At 32.8% G+C, this 27,245-nt stretch overlaps 1 protein-coding gene across 2 annotated transcripts; it reads right to left on the reverse strand.

The window, feature by feature from the left end:
* Positions 1-1,230: 1,230 nt before the first annotated feature.
* LOC140441587 (uncharacterized) lies at positions 1,231-22,648 on the reverse strand. Of its 2 annotated transcripts, none has more exons than XM_072532415.1 (17): positions 22,469-22,648; positions 21,996-22,181; positions 21,484-21,620; positions 19,740-19,914; positions 19,529-19,684; positions 19,242-19,374; positions 18,821-19,047; positions 18,301-18,474; positions 17,032-18,214; positions 16,116-16,265; positions 15,121-15,451; positions 11,851-11,942; positions 11,207-11,398; positions 10,769-11,031; positions 7,894-8,035; positions 6,086-6,826; positions 1,231-3,044 (listed from the first exon to the last, which is right to left on the reverse strand). In XM_072532415.1, exons 1-17 carry the CDS (start codon positions 22,586-22,588, stop codon positions 2,944-2,946), a joined length of 4,503 nt encoding a protein of 1,500 aa, XP_072388516.1. In that variant the 5' UTR covers positions 22,589-22,648; the 3' UTR covers positions 1,231-2,943. The 2 variants fall into 2 exon arrangements, with proteins under 2 accessions (XP_072388516.1, XP_072388515.1); XM_072532414.1 differs by having other exon boundaries at positions 16,116-16,268.
* Between the last annotated feature and the right edge of the window lie 4,597 nt (positions 22,649-27,245).

Genomic DNA, 27,245 nt, shown 5'->3' on the forward strand with positions numbered 1-27,245 from the left:
CTGACAACAGACGTAACAGAAATTTTGAAGATAAGGAAAAAATATTTTATTGTCGTATTGAATATAAGGTACATATCAGTAATATACATATCTAGGAAGCGTTATATCCTGTGAAGGAAAGTCTTATAACGATATACAGAGTAAAATATAAAAAATGAAAAACCGCAATCCAAAAACCAAATTATCAATAGACAGGTCCACTGTAGAGCATCTAACAACGTATGGCTCACAGTGTAGATAACTTAGCAAGACAAATAAGCAAAACATTGAGACCGTGGAAATGCAATTCCCCAGAAGAGCAGAGAGAATGTCAAAGTTGGAACATAGAAGAAATGAAGACGTTGACAAGAGATGGGGGTAACGGAAAAGATCACCGATAGAATAATAACCCGACCGCTTATATGGTATGGGCACGTGGAAATATAAGCAAGTAGAAAAAACCCTGGTAGAAAACGATTAGCAGGATAAGAGAGGATAAAGGATGTTTGGGACTATTTAACTTTTTAGCACGTTTTCCTTTAACTGTATTATTAAAACTGCTCCAGATTTTATACAGATTAAGTGGATAACAAATTATGCATGCAATAAAGATTAAAATAAAAATACTCTACCAGGAGTAGTTATTAACTGCAAAATTATCAATGACAGATGTATAATAATATGAAGTTTTAATATTGTCATCGATATTTACATTCTGATGTGCCTGGTATTGTTTGAAAATATGGACAGTCAGCCATTTGAAGTTTTCATCGAACTGTTGATCAGTCCACGTGGACCAAGGGCCAGTTAAAACATCGTATATCGCTATTATGAGAAATCATAATGCGTTATCTTCTATCGGCGAACTTAAGCATCCTTTGGGTAAGATACAACAATATTTACCTGAGCGACCAAAACCATAAAATAGTTCGTCAAGAAAAATCACAAACAAGAATATTTTTAGTATAACCATAACTACTACAGCGTTCAGTGAAATTCAAATAGTTAACTGCAATTAAGTTGGGTTGTGACTTCGTAAGTGTTCTTTCTAATTTTTTTTTACCGTTTTACGAAGATACTTTTAAAATGTGGCATTCGTGGTGTGATAATAATTCTGCAGCTGAAGAGCCAGTGGAAACCTCTAATCGATTGGAAGATTTATAAAGTTGTGTAGTAAAACGTAAAATGCAAGCTTTCCTTTGTTTAATTTCTTTCGCACTTTGAAGGGATTTCTCTAAAATAAACAACAAATAAAAAATTATATATATTTAACAATTTATACAACACTATATACAATAATAATCTTTAGTAGAGATTAAGTAATAACAATTATAGATAAACATACAGAAAGCAACAGAGTATATATTTTTTGAATACAAAAATTAAATATGTATCTACTATATTAGCCATTATTTTCCCTGTGTAAGATCTATCATAATAAGGCAAAAAGTGAACGGTCTAGTACGTACATGTCTGTGTGATAAATAAAATTACCATTTTTGATGTTGGCAACAAAAATTCAGAACCCCGATAATGATATTTACAGGGATAAAGTTGGGTGTAGTAAAAAGTTTCCTAAAAAACGACCTACTCTTAGAGAAATTGATGCAACTAAATGATTGACTGAACTTTCAAAATATTTAACCAAACATGAAGACACCATTAATCATTTCTGTAAAAACTGTAAAAGAGAATCGTTTAATAATAACCAAATCAATGGCTTCTATATGATGTAATTAAATATTGTCTAGTTAAGCAATATTTTCATTAATAATTCTACAAAATCAATTCAAGATAAAACATAATTTCCTAAAAAACCAACTACTTAAAAAAATAAATATATTTTGTATTTGCTTATATATTTTCATGTAGGTATGAAACTCTTACCGACTATTTTGATGATCAACTTTCTTAATAGAATATCTAAAAATGTTATTTTATTATATCTAGCATGTTACATTCAAACTACACATATTTTTGTTGAAGCCTGCCTCAGTTTTCCTAAACAAAACCAACAAAATTGTTCACCAATTTTATCAAATATAATTCTTAACTAATTTGTCTTTCCTGCTAAAATCCCACCCAAAGTAGATTCTATATTTGACAGGCTTACACGTCTAATGTTCCGGCTTGGAGATTTAGTGGATCATAGACTAAAGGAAATATTAAAATTCCGTCAACACAGCAACAATGAACTGAAGGTTGCCTATAATGGGCGCAATATAAAATAGGTAATGAGTGGTAAGATGGAGTGGAATGGTCTTGGAATGAACAAGAAGACGCGCTGACCTGGGCAGTAAGCAATTTTACACTTTTGGCCAAGAAACGCATAAGCGGCCTATACTCCACAAGGAAAGATGGAACTAGAGAGAAAACTAATTGAGTTTATAGAAAGTGGCAGTGGCTTCTGTACAGATTGAACATTGTGTAAAACAATTCAACTATACAACTACGTGGTCCCTCTAGCAACACGAACCTAGCTTTAACGAGGACGTTGAGGGGTGGAGAGATTTCTCGATATGGCGGTAATAAGCTACTCTTAGTTTAAATTGAATTTTGAAGAAACAGGAAAGACAATAGTAACGTTAGTTAGTAATTGTAAGAATCTATTATTCGTTTATTCTCGTAATTTTATATTCGGTTCTTTTTTATATCAATGTAATTTTTTTACAAATGGACAGTTGTCGAAGAGATGATACCATTTACCTACTGCTAAAAAAGTCTGGCTAAAAATTATGTATACTATGAAGGTAATGTACATCAATATAAATTCAATTCATTATATAAAATTGCAAAGCATACATAACTGAAAACTAGTTCCAGTAGGTCTTGTGTGAGATTGTTCTTACAAGACTAATAATGATTGTTTGTTTCATGTTGAGTAACAATCGTGAAAAGACTGTTTGGTTGCCTAATTAGTAAAAATAGTGGCTAATATATACAGGCAATATCATTTAAAGCAATTTACTCCAGTAAACTCGATAAAGGATCAACATCAGTCTGAACATTCTCCAATTTTTTGATCGACGGTTTTATTTTTTTGTCGTTAATTTTCGGCACTGTTCCTAAAATCAAAATAGATATTAAAATAGACAAAATACCAAGGTATTATATGTAACAAAATATTTCTTATTTTCCTAGTTGACGATACTTTGCGGATGTTTACAACGATTATCATGTACAGTATCTGCGATGTTCACCAAATATGAAAGGTTAAGGGAGAGCTACAAACATTGAAGTAAGACAGCATTAGAAAGTTTTACATAGCTTTGGTAATATGTGTCAAAAACGGACGACCAGAACAAAATTTCAAATGTATGACAATTAAATGTAAATAAAATGTCAAATTGAAAATCCGAGTGTACATCTACAGTTAGAATTATAATAGTTAACGCCGGAGAAATTTTTTGGATGTGAACAAAGTGATACAAATTTTGAAAATGTCCATTTTCAAATGCGTATGAGTGTGTGTAATTTTTAACGATATTTATATTTGATTTCTATTAGTTTTTTTTATTTAGTAAAATTTTTACTGTAGCTGAATGAAATCTTGTAATTCCGGCAACACAGCAACAACGAAGTGAAAGTTGCCTATATTTGGCACAACTTCTTGATTATACAATGGAAAAGTTAACTGTAAATTATTTTATCGCCAACCGTCACTAAAGTCATTCATTATTGTACTCATTAGCGGCAGTAGAGTAACACTTTATTGTATTAAAAGAAGAACTTTAACTGCCGAAAATATTAACAAAGTTGACTGAAATTGAATGTCAGTGGTCGATGGCAGTAATCGGTTATTTATTTGAATGAACTAAAATTTATATTATCGCAATTATTAAAAATATTGTACAAAAACTCATGTCAAAAAATGAAATTCTGTAGTATTTTGTAATTATATTCATATAAAATAAATCAAAGCTTAAATTTAATTTACCGATAACTATCGATTAAAAATCGAATGCGGCCATCATACAAAAGTCATTTGTCACCAGTGTCATATGAAATTTTTATTTTGTATAAAATTAAAATTTCTTCAAGTGTTAAAACTAATTTGAAATTATATAGTAATGCTCACTACTCTGTGGTAGAGCTGCTTTTGAGAAAATGGAAGAAGTGACATGTACGCCACCTGAAATACGTAAGAAGTCATTAGAGACAACTTCAGAACATCTTCCAGCAAACTCTGTTGAAAAATACAAATGGGCAATTAGAGATATTTGAAAAATGGCGTGAAAAAATAGTATTACCAAAATTATATTCAAAATGTTTTACTAGCATATTTCTCTGAATATCTAATATAACACAACATAAATAAAATTGTTGTATTCATTACTATATATTTTTTGTATGTTATGCAATAAAAAGATTACAAAAAATATGGCTATTTATAAAATATGTAATGTAGAACTATATATAAAATTTTGTATGCACCACGTCAGTAAACACTCTATCGCACTCGTCTGTTACTCGCCTAGCTCGCTCTGCTCATAATATCTGACTCGTTCGGTAAAATGTTTCTGTACTGACTTGGTACATAAATAACGATTTAAGCAGAAGCAGGAAATTTGACTTTTCTCTTCAGACAGTCGGGATGGAAAGCTTCATTTTTCCTGCGAATGACGCTACTCCTACTGTCTCCAACACACCCTTCAAATCTGGACTCATCACTTCATCGTAATAAATTCCATTGCGACTGAGTCTAATCTTTATGCTCTTTTGACCATCTATTTTTGACCAGTCTATTTTTCTTTTGTTGCAATGTTAAAAGTGGCTTTTCCTTAGCCTAACTTGACATTAACTGGCCATATTATTGTTTTAATGTCATTTTTCCATAAATACCTCTGGATTTAACGTAATTATGAAAAAATCAACGTATAATGACGTAAGTGAAGGCTTAGCCAGGGTTTAGTGAAATTTTTTTTATTGTTGAAAATAAATAAAAAACCATAAGGGTAATATTTTTAATAAATATAAATAAGAATGCCATGTTAATAAATAATATGGGAACTTTAAAAACATGCAGAGTATAATTTGTTTATGGTAATCGACTTAACTGCAAATTCCATAGTTGGGCCAACTGATATGGGAAGGGGCTCATATATACATCTTAAACTAACGCCAAATCTGTATAATTTCTTACCAATTTATGTAACCACTAATACAAAGGACTTTTTTTAAAAGATCTCCTTTCAGGAAACTTTTAAGCACTGAATAATACAAAATCTTTCTCTTTTGGGGCAGCGTAATAAAAAAAACTTCAAATGTTAACTTAGTATCAATTCTTAGTACTTTTGAGCCTATATTGTTTGCTATTAATATATTTTCTGACTCAAAATACTTCCAAACTGGCTCAAGATCTTCGCAGTTACATTTGCATTAATTTTTCACGTTTCTGAGTCTACGTTGTCTTCTTTTGGCATTTTTCTGATACGAATTGCTTCTAATCCATGTCCGTCTAATCGTTGTACCATTTTTGACTGGAACCGCTTTAAAATGTACCCTTTCGTCATGCTTTCGAGCCAACATTATCTGTTCTTGGTACCTTTTGTGAATCTAACTTCTTCAAGAGAGCCTAGAATCTCGGCTGATTCATTCTTCTTAAAGCCCGAAGCTTTTAAGCCCATGCCGTCTGTTCTTTATACCTTTTCTAACTCGACGTGGTTCATTATACGCTCCTTGATCTCCGCTGTTGACATCTACCAATTCTTTATGTTTCTGAGCAAATGTTGCCGGCTCTTGGTAACCTTTCTGATCCCAAAAGAGCCTACAAACTGTCAGTTGTTGACTACGATCAATTATTGATGCTTCTAAGCCCACCCAACTTCTAATGCTTCTAAAAGATGCTCTAGAATTTTCGTCTGTTGACCTCTACCAATTCTTCTTGTTTCTGGGCACACATTGTCTGCTTCTTATACTCAAACTGTGTCTTCATCATTTTGTCGCTTGTCATAGGGTTTTGTTTTGCTGCTGGTTTTGTTAATTTTAAACATTATTTAAATAAACATTGTGAATATTATTTTCTATATACAACGACAACAGTAAATCATTTTAAACCAATGCAAAGACTGTAATGAACTTTTTTGACAAATCTAGTAATACTCACCCGCACTGTCTTTCCTGCGACTGGATGTTCCCGCAAACAAATCATCATCGCTGGAATTGTCATCAAACAAAGACTTCGATTTTTTAATCTTGGAAATTTGTTCTTTTGCTGCAGCAACCTCTTTCGGTTTGGTTTTATTCGAGCTTTTGAAAAGATCTTCATCCGAATCATCATCCGAATCGAATATGCTAGGTTTACTGTTGGTGCTGTGTTTCTGGAGCACCGGTTTTGTATTTTCTTTTGAACTGCTGTGTTTATTAGTAGTTTCTGTTATTGATAACTCCTCTGGAGAATCGAAAAGGCTGTTTTGATTACTTGAGAATTTCTCCGGGACATCCGACTTTATAGATACGTTTGGTGGGTTTATTGGACCGAACAAGTCATCGATATCGCTGATATTTTTATTTTGAAAGACAGGCTTTTCAAAACGACTTCCAGAAGAGAATATATCATCATCAGTACTCATATATTTTGGTTGTTTGGATTCTGTTTTATCTATCGAAGCAAATAAACCATCGTCTTTATTTGTATTCTGTTGGGTATTCATTTTGTCCTCTTTGGGAGAACCTTTAGATTCTAAGAGCCCATCTAATTCTTTTGGAGAACTTGCTGAACCAAAAATATTGGATAATTTGTCCGGCTGTTCTTGAGCTGTAACCTTTGAAGGAGTTTTAGTAATTTTTTCTGTTAATGATGTATCTGTAGCTATAATTGGCGTCTTTAAGGACTTCGTAGTCGGTTCTAAAACAAAGCAAAAGGTGATAGTATAACAAAAGCAATTACGTGTAAGTCACTGCATTAAAATATTAGAAGTATAAAAATATATACATTAAAACGATTAGCCTCTTTTCGTTTGATCCAATAACTTTTACCATTTTTCATTTATCATTATTTTAGTTGAAACTATATTACTGTTAAAAGAGAATGTTGGAAAAAGCTTTGCAGTTAAAAAAACACCAATGAAACTATTGGTCAGTAATTTTCTTAAAAGAAATGTCATCCACAGGCTTTTTGTGACGTTACTGATCATATTATGCGGACATAGTACCATCTATGGCATTTTTGTGACGCTCCTGACTTTATTAACGACACTTACTCCGTTTTGCGGGCATACCGCCACCTATGGTCTTTTAGACTTCATTCTACCGACACCCTCTATGGAATTTTTGTAACACTACTAACTTCATTCTGCCAACGTTGACTTCTAGAATTGAAAATAATGATCTAGAAATCTAGAGAATCTCTTTTACCTATTGGAGATCTGGAATAGTATATTGTTTATATATGAAAGTCACGGAAGGCTGTATCTGGTTAATAGAAAGAATGTTGACCCAAAATCTGTAAATTTTTCATTTAACAACAATTTATGTGGGATGACGTTCCTGGTTGAAAGATTTTTTTTCTTCATACACCTGGCTCTTCTTCTGTTTGCTTGTAAGTTTAATGGGAGTAGTTATTTATCAATAACTTCTCAATAATTACTTGGTAAGTAACCAGTTGAAAAAAGCTTTGCAATTCCAAAAAAACTGACACTTCTCTCTGGCAATATAGCGCCATCTACTTCCCTTTTATGATTCTACTGAGTTCATTCTGTCGATGTTGGCTTTGAGATTTCAAAGAAATGATCTAGGAATCCACTTTTACCTATTGGAGATCCAGACAAATAATTTAAAGCCAATAAGAGGGATGATTTCGACTGAGTTACTCAGTTTAATAGATTATTTTTCAAGAAAAAATGTGTGCACTATATGAATTGAGTTATTTCTATATTAACTAAATTATAAAAAAATACAGTAACGGCCACTTACCGATACTTTTTTCCTGTTGCGAAACCACATTTTCCGATTCGTCCACACTATCGAAAGGTATATCTATCGCAGATTTGCGCAACGCTTCTTGTCGTCCTCTTCTAGTTGAAGGTCTTCTCTTTACTGGAATTCGAACTCTTTCCTAGAGAAAATATTGAAATAAGTATTGTAACAAGTATGTTTGTGTGACGCCGCTGAGAAAAATAGAAATAACGACCAAACACGGCGAAAAGGAATAAATAGATGGTGATTAAAGTTTTTACCATTTCTAACATCACACCATCTTATTAACTAAGATATAACAAATAACAAATTTTGTACCATTTTAAGGGTTTTTACTCACATATTTACTCATGTACACCTGGTAAATGAACTGATAATGGACTAGAAAGTCCCAAAATGTTTAATTGCGATGCAGCCCGAAAGGCTCTTTTAATTATATATCTTTTATAAACGATTTTTAAATAAAACTTTTGTGATTCATGGTATACAGCCAACTACAGGAATTTTATTTTCCTTGTCGGTTAGTATAAGACTTTTTTCTCTAACATTCACAAAGTAATTTCACCTTTTACTGCAGATATTAAAAGCTGGAACTTAATCTTTGTGTCAAGATTGGTCGTGAATAAGAAATTTAGATGCTAACGGTCTCAGCAGGATATAAGACGCGGGCAAGAGACTCGAGAAAAATTAAGAGAAGAAAGATATACACTAGGACAACTTTTTTTTAATGATGGTAAACAAAGAAACCTGATAACAAAAACAGAATCAGAATTTCTTCCCCTCCAATTTACTCTCTTTGCCGATTCCTACAATGGTCTATACGAATTTTCTATTGTCGAAAGCTCTGCTTGAAGACCGTTTCTGTCAGCTTCTCGAGAATCGTCGCCGCGTCGTCGCGATTTTACCTTAGGAAATAGAAAAGTCACAAGGAGTCAGGTCGGGAGAAAACAGAGGGTGGTGCAACATTTCGCAAAGAATCTTTCACAGACAAGGCAGAATGTGTCGGCGCATTGTGTTGGCTACTCTTCCAGGACTAGCTCTTCCACATATCGAGTGTTCGTCCCCTGACTTCGCTAAGACTAGTCAGACGACGATTTTTGCGGATTAATTTGCTAATTTCCTAGATTTTATCGTCTGTTCTTGAAGTTGAGGTCGTCTAAGGCGTTTGATCGTTTCACGCACCTCCTAAACTTTTTAATCCGTTCAAAAACTTTGTGTACCATAAACATTCATCTCATATACTTTCTTTAATATGACATGAGATTCTGTAGGGGTTTTTCCCAGTTTAAGGTCAAATTGTTGTTCCATTTGAACATTCTGCATATTTCGACGAGGCTCTAACAGAAAGACTTAAATAATCTTCAACATTCTTTTTTGTATCTTGTTTATTATATATAGCAATTCAACTTCTTTTATATTATTATACAACTTTTAAGATTACAAATGTTTTTTTTCTGTTCGCAAAAAGCGACGCCCTAATGAGGGGGCGAACCGAAGGGGATTATAGCCTTGTCGGAGTATGGGCGCACTGTCCCGCTGGATCGAAGAATCGACCCCCAACAAGAAAAATGGAAAAATATTTAATAAAAAAGAAAGTAAGTATAGGGGTAGAAGAGTCTGTGGAGGATATAGGCGAAGAGAGGCTGGCGACATTAGCGGAGGAGGAAGAAAAGGACAGTCGGGAGGAGAAAAATGACGAGCCAAAGGAGAAGAACGAAGGGGAAAACAAGGACATAGGTGAAACAGCGGAGGAGGGATAGTAGCTAGAGTGAGCAGCAAGAGGAAAGAAGGTAACGGCAACGATATACGGCAAAACGTTCAAGGAACGGCAAATAGTAGCTATAGAAAAGAAAGGGATGGTAATCATCACAAAGCCCTAAACCGAAGGACAAGCCCTATGCTGAACTTGTCAAAGAGTTAAGGGAAGAGCTAGGAGAAAGAGAGGATGTCGTCATAAACAAGGTTAGACAAACCAGACAAGAAGGTGTGATCCTGGACTTAGATGGAGGCAGGAAATGGGGGAACAAGTCAGGAATTTAGTAGCTTCAAGACAAGGATGCGCAACAAGAGTAGTGGCAAAAGGTGGAAGAGTAAAGAAGGGTTTGATGGTGGCGGACGTGGATGGCCTAACCACAGAAAAAGACATCGTCGAATCGGTGGAGAAATTTGCTGGTAGGGAGGAAGCATGTGAAGTAGTTGGAAAAATAAGAACAAACAGGGGAGAAAGTAGAATTTGTTATGTGGAGGTGGATGAGGACATAGCCAGAAGACTTTTAGTGACAGAAAGAATAAAGATCGGGATGGTATACGTCACGGTAAAGGAAATGGTGAAGGTGACACGATACTATAGATGCCAAGCACATGGCCACATAGCAAGAGAGTGCGAGGGAGAAGCAAAAGGGGGGTGCTGGAAGTGTGAGATGGAGGGCCATGTGCAATCCCAGTATCAATGTAACACTGTAAAGTGCTTTAATTGTGACGATGAAGGTCATATATCTATGCCCACTTAGTGTCCCAAATTCAGGGGAATTATCAGAAGAGCAAGAGGTGAGGATGGAAGAAGGGTAGGAGGTTACTGACTGAGCGACAAAATGGGGAATAAGAGTGGAAGAGAAAAAGAAATTGACATCCTGATAGCGGCGGTGCAAAACTCAAAGATGCATAATAACAAAGACAACGACGATTGAAAACCAATTTTTACCTAGAGAATATTATTTTTATGGGCAGAAAAAATATTTAACACACAATTATATACCTTATACTCATAAAGTGTCAAGCATGACAAAAATTATTATGAACAATGAGTAAGAAAATTATTTTAGACATTAGAAAATTATCACTTGCTAATTTATTAAAAAAAAAAACATATTACCTTAGTAATACTTTCCAGAATATTCACGTTATCAGGTTCATCGAAATTGACAGGTTTTTCCTCGTCCTTGGGTGGTGAATCTTTATAGCTAATAGTCTTCGTTGCAGATGCATTTGTAACATCTCTAGAATCACTTATATCCTCGTCTGAAGGCGACTCCAAGCTTTGTGATTTTCTTAAACTAGAAATTTTCGGCTGCGACTGACCTGGCAGCAAGGCTTTCACGTTTATATTAAGATTCTGCTTCAGTTTTCCAGGTATAACTAAAATTAAGTGGAAAAATGTATGCAAGTAGCAATATAAATAAAAAAATCACACAATGTCAGATTCGCACAGTAATGCGTCGATACCAAAAGAAATCGTTGTAGATATACTATAAGTATGACCAAATATAGAAGAACAATAGAGCTAAAATACAAGTAGAACGTGCAAATTTACCTTTCTGCTCTGTAGTATCTTTCTGCCCTTGATTTTTCAGCATCTCCGTAATACTAGCAATTCTTCTCGGACTTGTCTCAACTGGAGATTTATTTATATCCACTAACTTTTCTATTTTGACTGCAACTTCACGTTCCATCCCTTCAGTACTAGATGTATTTTTGTTTAAATTGTTCATTTCATCTCTCGTGGCTACAATTACAAATATACACGTCAAAACAAAGCTTCCGCGATAAACTTCTAGCGCGCTTAATCTTTTAATTTAGTTCTTATCAATTATATCTTATCGAAAATCGTTTGATACATTTAAAAATGTGTTTTCAATTATAGATAAAGGAAATAGAGCTTACAGGGTTAAATAAATGAGTTTAGCAACAAAATAACAATTGTCTACAGGGTGTTCTATATACAAAGGAAGTATACAGGGATAATTTTTTATACAAAAATACTAAAGGTTTCGTTAAAATAATAAGAAGAAATTAAAGCGAAAACATATTAATAAAAATATCGAAAACTTTTTCAAACGGTTGGATTTTGATTGAAATTTTATTAAAAAAATAAACGCACCATATTTAAAGATTCAAACTTTTTCTTTTTACTATTAAATTAAAATTAAAGCGACTTTTAAACAACAAATCAAGTACCTTTTGGTTCCTGATCGCCAAATAGTAGATCTGAAGGCAGTCGTTGCAATGATGGTGTTTTCTGATTTGATAATGAAACATTTGATTCTACCCTGAAATCAATGTATATAAATGGTTTTGGTCAAAAAACTGATAAAATGGTTGCTTTTAATGACATATAGAGACGTTGTCGCTATCAAAAATTTTTAAGCGCGCCTATGAAATATTAATTTTTTGCGGGTCTGCGGGGCAAGGAAAGCGACGAGTCATAGGCGTGCGGCTATTATTAAAAAAATAATAAAGACTTTAGAACGAATTGATTGTAATAAAAATAATTTTCTTATTTTATAGACGAACATTTCCTTGTTTGGTAAATATATATGAACATTTATTTCGTTTGGCAAAAACCATTTGCCCGTCTAAATTAACAAACGACTGATTCAAGGATTAAATTTAATTCCTATTGTAAAATGAGATTTAATGTAATAATTATAATAATTTTTTAAAATATAAAAAATATGTTCAAATAAAAACTAACATTATATAATCTAATCTGAGTCATCTATGTCATCTTCAGATTCGTACCTTCAATTCTTGCATGATTTGGATTTTGTAAGCACGCAAAGAAAGATCTTTTCGCAAAATCTTCCATAAAGTGGATAAACACGCATTCAACTGCTGTGCACGATGACAGATAGACTGATTCACGCCTTCCTGTATGCTACGCTCTACAACAGCATAGAATAATAAAACAATCAGAATGCCCACTATGGTTGTCAAGATAAGTACGCCTACCTCGTTCGCGCAGACGGAATCAGCCATGTTTTAAACGGAACCAGTTCTGTGCAGTGAAATTTTATTTAGTGTGCATAGAAAAATTAAACCGGTTTAATTGATTTACGGCATGACAACATTGATTTATTGCTGTGACAACAGCAACAAGTTCTTCTATACGCACTTTACGACGTGTATGTGGATGCATATTATTAATTAGAGTAAACGTGGTGTAAAAATGTTCCATGGTTAATCGAATTACTTGCTCTGATTGTAACAATTATTTTGTTTAGCAAATAGAGTATTATTATGGGGGTTGAAAATTGGGGACAAAAATTACGTGGCTAGAGATAGGGCAAGCAAAATAAGCCGAAACTTTGGCGAACGGCCACTCAGGGTTTATTTGGAGAACTGGGTCGTGGATAAGTGAATGACAAGAGGGTTGAATTGGGGTAACTACAAAAATGAAACAAAGGGGTACTTACATAAGTCTTCTGGACAAACAAAACACAAGAAGGTTCTCAAAGCTATTTAAAATGGACGCCGCTTTGAAGAATCTTCCTGCTGGATGAAAGAAAAGGTTCTTCCTTCCTAAAAACGCAAAAGAGGTTAGAAACTTTTTTAAAATAAATAAACTAAATGGCTTAGGAAAAAAAAATTTCATATTTATTGTTGTCTCACCACAAACAGTTACAAATATAGATAATACAAGAAAAATACTATATAAATAGGTACAAAAATAAATACAAAATATCAGAGAAAGGCACTTACTATATTAAAAATATGTTATTTTTACTTTAAATTTCTGAGGTTGGAACTGGACTTCACTGGAGATTTACTGCCACGCAAAAAACTGCATCTCACTCTGCGAATTAGCCTAGAATGACTTTAGACTGTTTAGACAGACAAAATGAGGATGGAAACTGTTCACTGGGACGCAAATTTTAGACTCGGCTTCTTAAAAAACTGGAACACATGTGGTTATCCTTCAAAGTTGTTGTAAACGCCGTTTTACAAATATCTCAGATGAGAGACGGTATAAAAATAAAAAACAGTGATTACTCTTTCAGAACTGACACATTTCATTGAGTATAATTCACTTTTTTCAACAAATTTGCCGGCTTCTTCAAACTACACACACCGCCTTCTGCTCTCAATGACAAATCTTTCCAACCTCCTTAAAACTGTAACTATTAACTGCTCACTACATATTTTCCACAACATAAGACGAAAAAACACAAAACATTACAAATTTGAAGAAAAATTTGGACCAACACTGAAGCCAACTGACCCTGACAGCAGCCTCAGCGAGAGTGATGTAATTCTCTTCCCCGCAAAACTTTCTCATCGATCTAAGTGGATATTTATTTCAGGCGTAATATTTAAACGGCTTAAAGATCAAAGAAAATACCAAGGAAATACACATCTGTGATATATAAACAAACTCTAAAATAAACTTTGAACTCTAAAATGTGTTTATTATCAACTCGTCGACGCAAAAAAGATTGAAAATACTTTTTCGGTGTTTTAGCAAATACGATAGGAAACAGAAATACATTGAAAATATTCTTCGGTGTTTTAATACATACGGGGTGATTTCAATATATACCAAAAAAATTTAAAATGCTACATGATGAACTATTATGGTGAACATAAAATGGACGTAGTGCCCGGTACGTATTTCGAACAGAACCACAATTTTCAAAATGAATTTGTACAATTTGGAAGCTTTGTTCAGAAGTCAAACCTATGTATGCTGAAATGCCCAACCCAACGTAACATAAATCACTTGACAGCTGTCAAAATAGCCGACAGTTAAAAAAGTGTTTGTTGTATATCCTTCATTTAACCATGTTTTATCTGTATAATATGAAAATGATTTCTTCTTTTTCAACAAGGGCACTATTTCTGTTTCTCTTTAAATACCTAATGTTTTTATCAATTATTTTTAAGAGATTAAACAGATTCTGCAATAATCCACTAATTTGTTTATTACATCATTAAATTTTCCCCTTTTATCGATATTCTAACAAAAATATTTTTTTCTAAAGGGTAAACATCCAACTTTACTGGACCATAAAAAACCATTAAAACATGAGTCCATCGCTATACTTGTGGTACTTAACTGCAGTGTCAATTTTGTTTTACTATAGTTTAATTCAACCGAGAAGCATCCAAAAAATTAAAATATGATAACATTTTACCATTGAAGTCACACCATTGCCAATTTTTGATTAAATTAACAAGAAAATTTGTGACAGTGGACCCTATTGGACAAATTTTAGTGTGTAGAGACACACATATAAATCACATATGCATTTAGTATACTAAAAATTCAAGGGGAATATTAAATTACATATAATTTTTCTTTTAACACATTTAAAAGCATAAATAAAAACTTCTACGTGTAAATAATATAGTCTTAGAAAAAATATAGTATACAACACACACTGAATAAAACTATCTCATATTTGCGCACCAATTTTGGCTCTAATACAATAATAATTGAAGGTTTACCTTGCATTTTCGTTTTCTTCTACTACCTCACCAGATTCATCGGCATACAAAGAAGGAGGCTCATTGTCAAACAAAATCGCTCTAGTACTGCTGTTTTCCTCTGGTCTATATGAAAGAAAGTCTTCCGTGTCAGAAAACGTGTCCGATTTGGTGTCCCAGTCATCCTCGTCTGGTGGTGGAGTAGAATCAAACAGACTGACGACTGGAGGAACTGAAGCAGTTGCTGCTGAAGTAGCTGTAGAGGTAGGAAGTGTCTCTACGTCTGATATCTTGGTAGTAGTAGATGTTGGTCGAGGTTTTTCGGCAACGGCAGGTTTTGTCGGTTGTTTTCCTATAAATTAAAGAAATAATCCCAGATTATTTACAAGGTGTCCGTGTGAACATATTTCAATAAAATATTGTCCCTTTTGTACAAAACTTTACAACAATGGAACTGTTCAGTATATTATGAAAATATAAGCACCATCTTTCCTCACTAGAGGTCTCTAGTAGCATACTCTGGTAATTATTTTTCCTATAATTGCCAGAGTAGTCGGTGCGTTTTGATTTAGTTTGAGTCTTCTTACAAACTCTCTCTGAGGACGGGTATACCCAGAAAAACGTGTTAGGGAGTGGTATGAGATTCGAATTAAATCAAAACGCAACCGTCTTCATATATTTATCGTCCTTACTCGACGCAATGAGTACAAGAATGATGGTAATTTATACGGGTAAATTGTTGATGCATAGTGGAATATAAATATTCCCAGCATCGCTCTGAATGGCTTGATTAAGCTTGGGTTTACAGTTTACTTTAATTGCTATCGACACTTTTAACTAAATCTATTTTTATCCATAGCATCCTCTGATACTTTATAATAAACCAATGACATATGACATATACTATATATTATTAAAATTAGTACTAGCTTTTGTGGATAGGTAACGCTGGGGTTGTCTTTACGGAAAGACGGAAAAAGCAGATTATAATATTGCTACGAATAGGTAAAACTTACCTTTAAATAAATCGGTATCATCATCAACTATTACTTCTTTCGGGAACAAATCGTCATCAAACGATGATCCACTCTTTGGTTTAAAGTCAATAACCGGATCTAAGTATTCACCAACTTTATCAGTGACTGTTGTAGCATTTTTTGTACCAACTTCTGGAACATATTTAAATCCAAGACATAAAAAATTATAAAGTCAAGTTATAGGCTCTCAATTCAGCGTGAATAACGCTAAATTGAACTATAATCTTATATACTAAAACGCTAAGCCCTTTTCTTGTCCACCACTTTACTCAAAAACCATATTAGATAATTAAAATATTTTTTCGGAATATTATTAGTATTACGTATGAGATTGTCAAGATATACTTTTGGTACAAAAATTCACTTCCGGTTTTGAGATGACCGAAAGTTAAAATTTACTTTAAGTTTTAGACCCCACAATGTATATATGGATCGAAAGGTCTCGTCGAGACGAATCTAAATATGTACTTCCGGTTGCGATCCGACACCGGAAGTGACCCGAAACGCGCATAAAACGTCAAGATAGAGCAAATCTGCCACCGGATTCGTGATCAGCATGCAAAATTAACTGCTAAATGATATCCATGTCGACATTTGATGAACTAAAAATTGCATTCCGGTTTTGAGGTCGACTTCCTTTTTCGTTTTTATTAGTCAAATCAATAGAGAATTCAACGTAGAGTTCAAAAATGTAAGTTCACGAAATTATCCTTTATAGTTTTTGAGTTATTGATAAAAATATTTTTACTTCCGGTCATTGTATATATTGTATATTTTTCTCGCAAAATAAAAATTTCATTTAAAAAACTCGATGTCGAGTTGGTCCGCTAGTAAGATAAATAATGACAGAAAAAAATTATTATAGCATTAGAATAGGTAAAAATTTTGAACTTACCTTTAAATAAATCGTTATCATCATCAACTATTACTTCTTTAGGGAACAAATCGTCATCAAACAATGATCCACTCTTTGGTTTAAAGTCACTGCTTGGTTGTAAATATTCATCAACACTATCAGTTACTTTTTCAGCGTTTTTAGTAGCAACTTCAGGAAGATCTTTTGAAGTAACACATTCAGATACTAAAGGCACCTGTTGCACAGCACCTTGAGCACTTTGAGTATCGCTTACACCTTTAGAATTATCTTCGAGTTGAGTTTTATTCTTTACGAACATATCGGTTTTCTCTACGTGAGCCGTTTTGACCGATTTCTGTTCCGCTTCAGTTTTAATGCTGAACAAATCGTTGGTGCTTTCCGGCTCTTCGAATAACTTGAAGTTAATCTTTTTAGTGACGTTAGAGAATAGATCGTCTTCTTCTTCGTCGTCGTCATCGAACAAGCTGATTTTCTTCGATTTGCTGTTCTCTTTGTTGTTTTTGCCTAAAAGTTCGTCCTTAACATCTTCTTTTTTAATAATACTGGATTGGTTTGAGTATTTTTTGGAACTAGTATTGTCTTCCTCTGTTTTGGAAACTTCTACTTTGTCTGGAATACTTGTGTCCAAATTATTTTCTTTTTTAACTTGAACTTTACCTAAATCTTCTGCTGCTTTTTTCTTTCCTTCACTATCGCTGAAGATTGCGTTTTTATTTGATTCAATGCTGTTATCCTTATCAAATAGATCATCAATATCGCTAAAAAGATCATACTTTTTGTTCTGATTGGTTTTAATACTTGTAGTCTTTTTGTTTGTACCAAAAATATCGTCTTCTGAATCTTCCTCACTTTCATCAAAAAGACCTTTGATCTGTTTCGACTTCTGTGACAATACCTCAGCTTTAGCAACGTTGGAAATGTTCTTAATATCTTTATTATTGCTGCCTTCTTCAATATCATCGTCGTCGTCGTCGAAGAGACTGTGCTGTTTTTGTTTTGATTTGACACCAGCATTAGAAAATAAATTGTCTGTGTCATCAAATAGATTAAATTGTTTTTGAGGAGTGTTCTGTTTTGGACTAGCCGCTACGATATTCTTAGGGGAGTCGTTTTCCGGATTTTGTTTGCTGATTTCTTGCTTTTTCTTCAAAATCTCGCCAATGTTTTGGTTTCCTAGTATCGAAACACCCCCCACAGGTTTCTAGAAGCAAAAAAAACACCTAGTGATCAAATAAGGCTTCTTATCAATATTTACAAAAATAAAACAACATATACAAAAATATATACCTTTTTAACAGGCTGTTCCACTTTATTCTCACTATCTAAGGATGGAGGTTCATCATCAATTAAAGGTACAATCGTCTTTGGTGGTTGTAGGAAGGTATTTTTCGTCTCTTCTTTTTTTACTGTAAAAATATCATCATCTTCGCTTTCCTCGCTGTCGAAAAGTCCTTTGGAGATCTAAATTTGAAGAATTTTAAAATAGTATGTTTGGTTTGATATGAAAGGAGCGCATAAATGTTTGGGGCTTAAAATGTTAAACTGTCTTTGGAAGTACATTTTTTTCCTTTTTTGTATTATTGATATACATTACCAGCCATATTTTAAGGTGGTTATTGGGAATAGGAGTCACTACCCGAACAGAAACAGAAATTGACAAATTTATGTCAATTAAAATGATCCAAATATCTATTTTGCTTCTTAGTACCTAGTAATCGCCTTACATATATAAAAATATTGTCAAATTAGTACAGTTTGTCACTCTGAATGTTGTAATAAAAGTATTTGGTTAAATAAAAATAAGTACCTGAGAAGTTTTGGTCAGATCCTCAGGCTTAACAGACTTAGCTTCCTTCGTAGCACTTACACTATCATCTTTACTTAAAGCAGCTGGCACTTTATTGGTATTGTCCCAAAATAGGGAGTCTTCATCATCTTCCCCATCATCGAATAGGTTTCTTTTTGTAGAGAAGATTCCTTTCACAGTATCTTCAGGGTAACTTAGAGGTGGAGGTTCATCAGAAAACAGACCAGCTGAAAATTGTAAAAGTATAGAGGTGTCAATAACAACTTTACTTTAATAACTTTAAATAATGACCTTGAAAAGCAAAAAGAGAAAGAAGATCTCGACTGGAAACAACAGCCTACTCTAGTGTTACACTTATCATTTTTGGAGTGACCACAAAAACAACTCTAATGAAAACAAACTGACTAAGAATTTCCCTTACCTGAGAAAGTATTAGTTTTACTAGGCTGTATTAGCTTGGAGTTGATATTTTCTGGAATATTTTCTTCCCTACTGATCACATTGTCCAACTTAGCAGCCAGTTGTTCAGCAAAAGCTTTATTCGATTGAGGAACCTGTGGTGGTATAACATAATATTATGGATTTATATCTTAGTATAAAAACGAAGAAGAGTAAAAGGGCATATTTTGTGTAAATAATTATTTCTTAAAGGCATTTTTATTAAAATTTTGATTCTTTTAATATTGTAGAAAATAAAACTTTGCTTACTTTAGATGATTCAGAGTATAATTGACCTTCACTTCCATCACTAGAACTAATAGACTCTGGTTTCTTTTTAGTATCCTTCATGGTAGAATTAGCTACTGGTCTATGTTCATTATTTTGAGGTGAAAAATCTAGTTCCGAACTACTTTCAGACATTATCTAAAACAAAACATATTAACAAACAAAGAAACTAGTGCTAATATTTACTTTTTACCAAATCTTTAGGTAGGTTATCATCACTATCAGATTCACTATAAATTTCTTCAGATTTTTGAGAATCAACATCACTATCATCCTCTTCTAAATACCAATTTTTGTACCACTGTTCAGAACCAATGAGGGGCGGTAGAGGTCTATGTTCATATACATCTTTTGGTTTTAAAACAAAGCTAAAAAAATTGTCAATAAAATCAATTCCATTGGTGAAACAACCTATAGGAAAAATTATTCTATTGTGATATTATAGATCAATTTATTCTCATTCACTTCTTCCTTGCTCAAGCATCTCTCTCCCTCTCTTTTGACAATCCATTCTTGAATGTATTTATTTCCCAACTGCTTCCATCTTTCTGTGTCCTGCACCAATATCATCCACTGTTTGCTGACCACTGATTTTGTGTCACCTACCAATCCCTTTTGAGGTCTCCCTTGCTTCTCAGCCAATTCAGTCACACAGTGCAACATCTTGGTTAACTTTCGCATAATCAATAATCATATGAATACAGTAGAGCGTCGATTATCCGAACTAATTGGGAGACATGGGTGTTCGGAAAAACAGTTTTTTTGGATAATTGATCTGTATTCATCTAGACGTACATATTAATCCACGGGTGAATGAAAGTCATATTTAGATATCTACATATGTATTTATACCTTTAATGACAAATTGGAATTAAACAAAAAGGTGCAGTCTTGGCGATATTGACGAAAATATCACCTATCGTTAATTACTTACTAACGCTTAAGAAAAACTTCAGTTCTCGTCTGCTGAAGCAAATCTACCCATTTACGAGTGGCTAGGTCACATAGCTTTTTAAGGACAGGTCCTTTTCATTCCAACATTGATGAGTTGAGGCTTTATCAAGAAGCAATAATGTTTTCTGTCTTTTGCCATTTTTTAATTAATGTACTATCGATGTAAGCACACTTTTGCAAAGTATAAACAATAGGCATCTTAGACATATCAATGTGTTTAAAACAATGTGGATTCTTGCTTTTACCAATGACAAGCATAGACAATCAGTGGCTGCCAGTCGCATTAGCACAATCTAAGACTAATATGATCCTTACTTATTTTAGGATCAGGTGCTGCTAATTCACAACGCAATGTGACGCAAGAGTCTTTTGTGGAAAAGCTTTCCAATTTACCCCAGTTTTGTCAGCATTGAAAACGTTTTGAAGGGCGTAATTTTTTCCTTCAGTAACTCCCATAATGTAATTTAGAATTAATCTGCTGTTGATGAATCATCACAGTATTTATCCTTCTATCTGAAGCTCATGAATGCCACGTCTTGACTTGAATCGTTTTAACCAACCTATGCTTGTAAATTTGATAGCTCTTTGTGTTTTCCGTTAAATTGAACATATTTTTTACTCAGAATCAGGACAGGAACAGGTTATTCCCGGAATATTTTTTGAGTAATCCACTTAATGCAGCATCATCTAAATTAGTGTTTGAGATAAGTTTCATCTTTTTATAGGACTTGGAGGTCCATCAGAGGAATCAAGCTGGGACATTAAGTTACTTATGCTAGTCTTTTGCTGGTCATTCTGTTGATCGAAGTTCGGATAATCAACACTCTACTGTATTTGCTTTTTTACTCTTATATCTATATCTTGCATACATCTTAATAGATTTTCAGATCTTTTTGTTCACTCATATAAAAAAATATGTAAAAAACAGTATTGCAAGAATATTACATATACGAAAAGACTTAAAAAAATATAAATCCCCTTACCTTTTTTCTGATTCATCTTCACTATCACTTATGTAGATTTCCACAGTTTCATAGTATTTATCTAGCAGCTGCAGCTCAGCTGTTAGGCTAACATCAAGTGGTTTTTCTTCTTCTTTTTGGGAACTACTAATTGATAACTAGAAACAAGATAGTCTTCTAGAACCAGTTGTTTATGTATTTGAATTTAACATGATAACACTATATTATAAGACAAAAATTTGCAGAATCAGATTTAGAAAAGTAATTTAAAAGAAATAGAAAAAGCTATATGAACTAACAGAAAAATGTAGAAATTCAAATATGTATACATTTGAAAAGTTATAAAATTTGAAAAAGAAGTTGTTTTCACTGAAAAAAATCAGCAAGACACATGACCATCTTTAATTAGTCCCCTTTAATATCCTATGGATTCTAGTATTTGATGTGTGTGATATCAATAATTATAATGATATAAAAAGAGCTGTGAAACTTATTTTATTCATACAAATCTACTTCTTAAATCCATTGCTTACCTTATCTTCATTTCCTTTGCTGTCTAATGCTTCGTCATCATCATAAACTCTACTTTCTATAAATTGAGTATTTTTTAAGCTTTGGAATTCATTTTGGGATATGTCTAACTTTAGGCCTACTTCATCTAGATTATTTAGTAAATTATTTATGTTGTCATTCAACTCATCAGTTTTTGTGAGTAGGTTCTAAAAAGTAAAAGTTATTTTATGGGTTGAAACTCGAAATTATTGCTTAAATGAAAGCAATAAGTGGCCGTTTTGAAAATACCAAATAACACAGACTCTTTCTGTCTTTTTGCTTTAATACTATCCTGAAACTCAGATTCAGGAAAGCAACTAATTGAATTAAATCCAAAAGAACATATTGACATCTCTCCTACACCAATTAATTATTATTTTTGCATGTGTATTTAAAGATAACATTGGAATGTACATTTGTTATGTATTTAAAAAAAATGTTTTTATCTACTTACATTTGCGAAATGTTTCAGAGTATTTAGTAAAGCTACATCTCCTGCTAATGACCAATTTTCGGAGTTATCAATAATCTCTTGAGTTGTCCACGGCCTGTTCCAACTTTTTTCGCTGCTCATTATATTAATTTTCCTCAAAAAAACCTAACAAAACAGACTGTTTACATCAATTCCTGAAACCTTCAAACGAAAAGCAATCAAAATCAAAGTACATATAGCCCTCTAGTAATGTAAGTCCCATAGAAAGATTTGCGAGAGTTCCTAGCGCCAAATGCAGACGGGCCGAAACTAATTTCATTTGGCAACAAATTTAAAATGTAGGTTCTGAACTTTAGGCGGCAAATTAAAAAAATATGCTCTGAATTTTAGGTAGCAAAATTCAAAAAGTATGCTTTTAATCGAAAATAAATATAGTCATAAAACATGAAATAAAAACTTGCCAAAAATATATTCTCTCTGTACAAGAATATAGTATAGACTTACGCATTTTTATATATAAATCGTTGACTGAATTCAATCAACGATATAAATCTATAACGAGACAAAATTCATGTGTTCATTTCATTCGTTAATTGTACCATGGTGCAGGCACAGAGTTTCTTTTTATGTACTATGGGCAGAGAGGCAGAGGCGTGGATTACAATGTTGCCACCAACCCATTTTTGTTTCGGTTGATACTCAAAATTCTTAGAAATAAGTTATTGCAAATTTAACCCCTTAACGTACACATTAATTTTGAAGTTATGGTCAAAAAATGATCGAATTTTTTTTTTAGTAAAAATGTTTTGTTTTGGTTATAATTGAATAAAAAAAATATTTTCAGTGGCGTAAAACCTTTACTTTTCTCGTGGGGGGGGGGGGGGTATGCAAATCCGTTGAAATTTAAAAATTTTGTTCAGACGAAATACTTTGAATAGGTAAATAGTAGTATGATTTATATGAACAATACAAATATATTTTATTGACACACACACACACACACACACACACACACACACACACACACACACACACACACACACACACACACACACACACAATATTGTATTTTAGATGAATTATAATGAAATTTAGTAAAACAAAAAATATACACATTACTCTAACCTACCGAATATTATATGCAAAATTTACTTACCAAACAATATAATAATATGTTGAAAATAAGGCACAAATTAGTTCAAATGCAAAAAACAATAAATATCGACTTCAGACGACTTTACACCGGCAAGACAGAAGGCTTGTATCAAAACAAAAGTTCGACAATAATATCGGTTATAAATGATGATGATTGCAAATTGCAAGTTATGAGATAATAAATATATTTTAAAGTAACTCAATACTGACTGAGTCATCTATTTTAAGAAAAATAATTTAGATATATGCTTACATATGTCTCTTTATACAAATATCCGCTTTGCAAGGCTTGAAAAATTTTATGGATAAAATTTAACCGGCGCCCGTGTCCCAGACGAGCGCGTACAAAATTACCAGTAAGGCGCGCCCGTGTCTGAGACGGGCACGTACGTTAAGGGGTTAAGTTGTGATTTTAGTATAATTTGCATTTGGGCAAATCTGCAAAACTAGTGAAACCATGGCAACAGTACTTACATCAACGTCATACGCCTCTTGCTGTCATATCTCCACCAAACGTGACTAGTAGAGCCGTCGCCATTCTGAACGGCTGGACCGATGCAATTCACTCTCCCCGCATGTCTTATTTCACTTACACTACTATTTGTGGTATGTACTGTGAAAACAATTCCATTCCACAGACAGTAGAGACTTTGACATTTGTTGACATTTTTCATATGATTGTACTTTTTTGTTCAAAAATGATGGTCAAATCTACCATCAATTATTATTAACGTAAAGTTAATCGTTGTTTTGTTATTGTTTAATTATTATGTTTTTTTTTTTTGTTGAAATAAATATTTAAAACTTAAAATTGGTAAACGTTTACAATATTTAAACTCATGAGTTATTTAAACTAGACCACTTGCGCCAGATATAGGCAACTTACAGTTGGTGTTGCAGTATTGCCAAAGTAACAATATTTTCATAAATTAATGTATAACATGCAAAGGTTTGTGTAATGTGTTCTTAATAAATCTTCGGATGCGTTGTTATTTAATGTAAATGTAATTATTTAATATTTCTCTTGACCGTCCTGTACTTGTTGCTACTTGATATTATATTAAGCTTGGTTTAATATATCTTTATTTAGCTTTTACATCAAGTAGATAAGTACCTATTTGAGATGATGTATTTATATTAGTAGGAATATAGTGGTTTTTTGACGTCCCATATTGTGAAATGTGTATCTCTGTTAAATATTATGTTTATATTATATTAAGCCACAATTACATTTGATAACATTGTTTGCTGTTCAAACAACAGTTATAAAACATAATTTTCATTACTATCAATTGTGGCTAATCCTATATAAACATCATATTTACCTTTTCTTGTGACGGAAATGATTTAGCCTAATTTATTGTAAGAAGAGGAATTATTGATGATTGATTTACCAATGTCATCTAATTATAGTGGTTACCAGTGGCGCACAGTGGGGGGTTTGGGGGGTTAAACCCCCCCCCCCCAGGACCCTATTCCGACACTGTTACTTACACATTTTAAGGACTCAAAATGGAGGTAACATCATAAAAAAAAATTGGTGACCAACCAAAACCCCCGCCAGAAGCAAATTCTAGGTGCGCTACTGGTGGTTACATTTTTGAAGTGCAGTTAATTTAATATTCTTATTGAATAAATTGTACGATTATTATAGTATCAAAATTACATTTATCCAATAAATTAGAAATTTGTCAGAAAGGACATTTTGATAATACAATAATTATAAATCAGGATTAATTCACCATTTACTAAAAAATCGTGCAACACTGTATTATAAACAGCTTAGGCACAGAATAAAAACCAATCGTTTACGTTTAGTCTTCTGTGGGTGGCTCAATTACTTTCACCGAACGAGCATGGAAATCTATCTATGACTACAATCACTTGTGACTCACTTCACTCTTATCGCTTTTTATTTTAAGATGATTTATTGTGAATGTAAAAGCCATTATAACGTCACTAAATGCAACGTGTTACGTGTTACCGGAGGTTAAAAGCAAGGCCGGCGAATTAAACTGCAATGTTGACATACCCATTTGATTGTAGCCTTGACATACCCCAGTATATTTTTCAGGTCAAGCGGTCAACAACATCCAAAGTAGTGAAAGTCGATCTATTTCTGCTTTAGATTATTAATTTTTTAAATTTACACCTTCACATTAACATAATACATTAATTTTGTAAATAAATACGTGACTGTTTTGGGTTATGGCCATATACTCCATTGCTACATTTATTGCCAATAAAAAATACTTATATCGTTTGTGCTGTTTTAATATGGAATCATTTTTTATTATTGTTTCGTATTTTTACTATATTATAGGATTGAATCTTTTTTTATAGGTTTTCTGTAAAATTAAATTGTTTACTTTACGTTTTTTTACTTTACTTTTACTTTTACGTTTTAAATTGTTACTAATTTCTTACGTCTTTTGGAGCTCGCTATCCAAATTCTCGTTTGCTCTACCTGTGAAGATTTAAATGCAAAAATAAAGTCAAGAGCTCTTAATGAAACAGAGCAGCATCTTTTTGCTTATAAAAGACGAGCATCTAAATTTTATAAGTACTAAGAAACCAAAGAGGCCTGTAAGAAAACAAATAACGTTGGAGAAAGTCTTTGATTACATGCAAAACCTTCCCCTTTCTTTAATGCCAGTTCAGCAAATGTTTAACTTTCGAGATATATCGGAAATAGACCACTATTTATATCGAGGGTACGGCAAACTCTGAATAGGCTTTATCCCGAGAACCCAGTATCTCCCCGCAAATGTTTTACTATGTAAAGTTTGGTATTGTTTTTATTATGTCCAGAGCCTTGGCTATGATATATAGGCCAGGGAAATAAGCAAAAAAAGTACCCTGTTTTTGACATTCGTCCGGCCAGGCAAACGACAGTTGTTTTGAGTAGTATGGACCTCTGTAATAAAAATCTATATGTTTCCTGCAGTCGATTTTTTGGACTTAATTAGTTATTAACAAATTAAGGTCAAAAAACGGAAAATTTTTGCTTTTTTCGTCTATCGACAAAAAGTGAAGCATTTTAAACAAATTTTACAGGAGAAGAAACTTTTGAGTCATATAAAAACCTTCAAAATGGCGTTTTCTAAATGTTTCTATCCTTATTTGTTGCTTAGGAAATTGCAAAATAGGTCAAAAATTTCGGTTTTTTTGAAAATAAACTTATAACATTCATATTTCAAGAAATGCTGTGTCTTGGAGTGCTTAAAATATTGTTAAAATTTCAAAGTGATCGGTCAAATAGTTTAAAAGTTATTTTATTTGTTTATCCCAAATTAATTTTTTTGCAACAATATAAGTCAGAAAATTATATAGTTTTAGTAATTGTAATGATAGTTTCTGGAAGAAGAAGACCTGTTCTATTATTAACATTAAAAAAAATTAAGAAAATTAATTTTAAATATTGCAAAAACATGTCGATTTTTTGCTTATAAACAATTAGAATAACTTTTAAACCATTACCTGTAAGAATATTGTTTTTTATATATATAAAAAGCCTAAATTTTTTCACAAATTAAAAAAAAAATTGTCCTAAAATAGTTTGGGACAATGTTAGCCTCTTTTTTTATTTTATTCATAGCAGCTTTGTTTATAACAATTAATAAATCTAATTGAAATTTTGACC

The sequence above is a fragment of the Diabrotica undecimpunctata genome, chromosome 5 (assembly GCF_040954645.1).
Source record: "Diabrotica undecimpunctata isolate CICGRU chromosome 5, icDiaUnde3, whole genome shotgun sequence".
In the NCBI taxonomy this organism is placed as follows: Eukaryota; Metazoa; Arthropoda; class Insecta; order Coleoptera; family Chrysomelidae; genus Diabrotica; species Diabrotica undecimpunctata.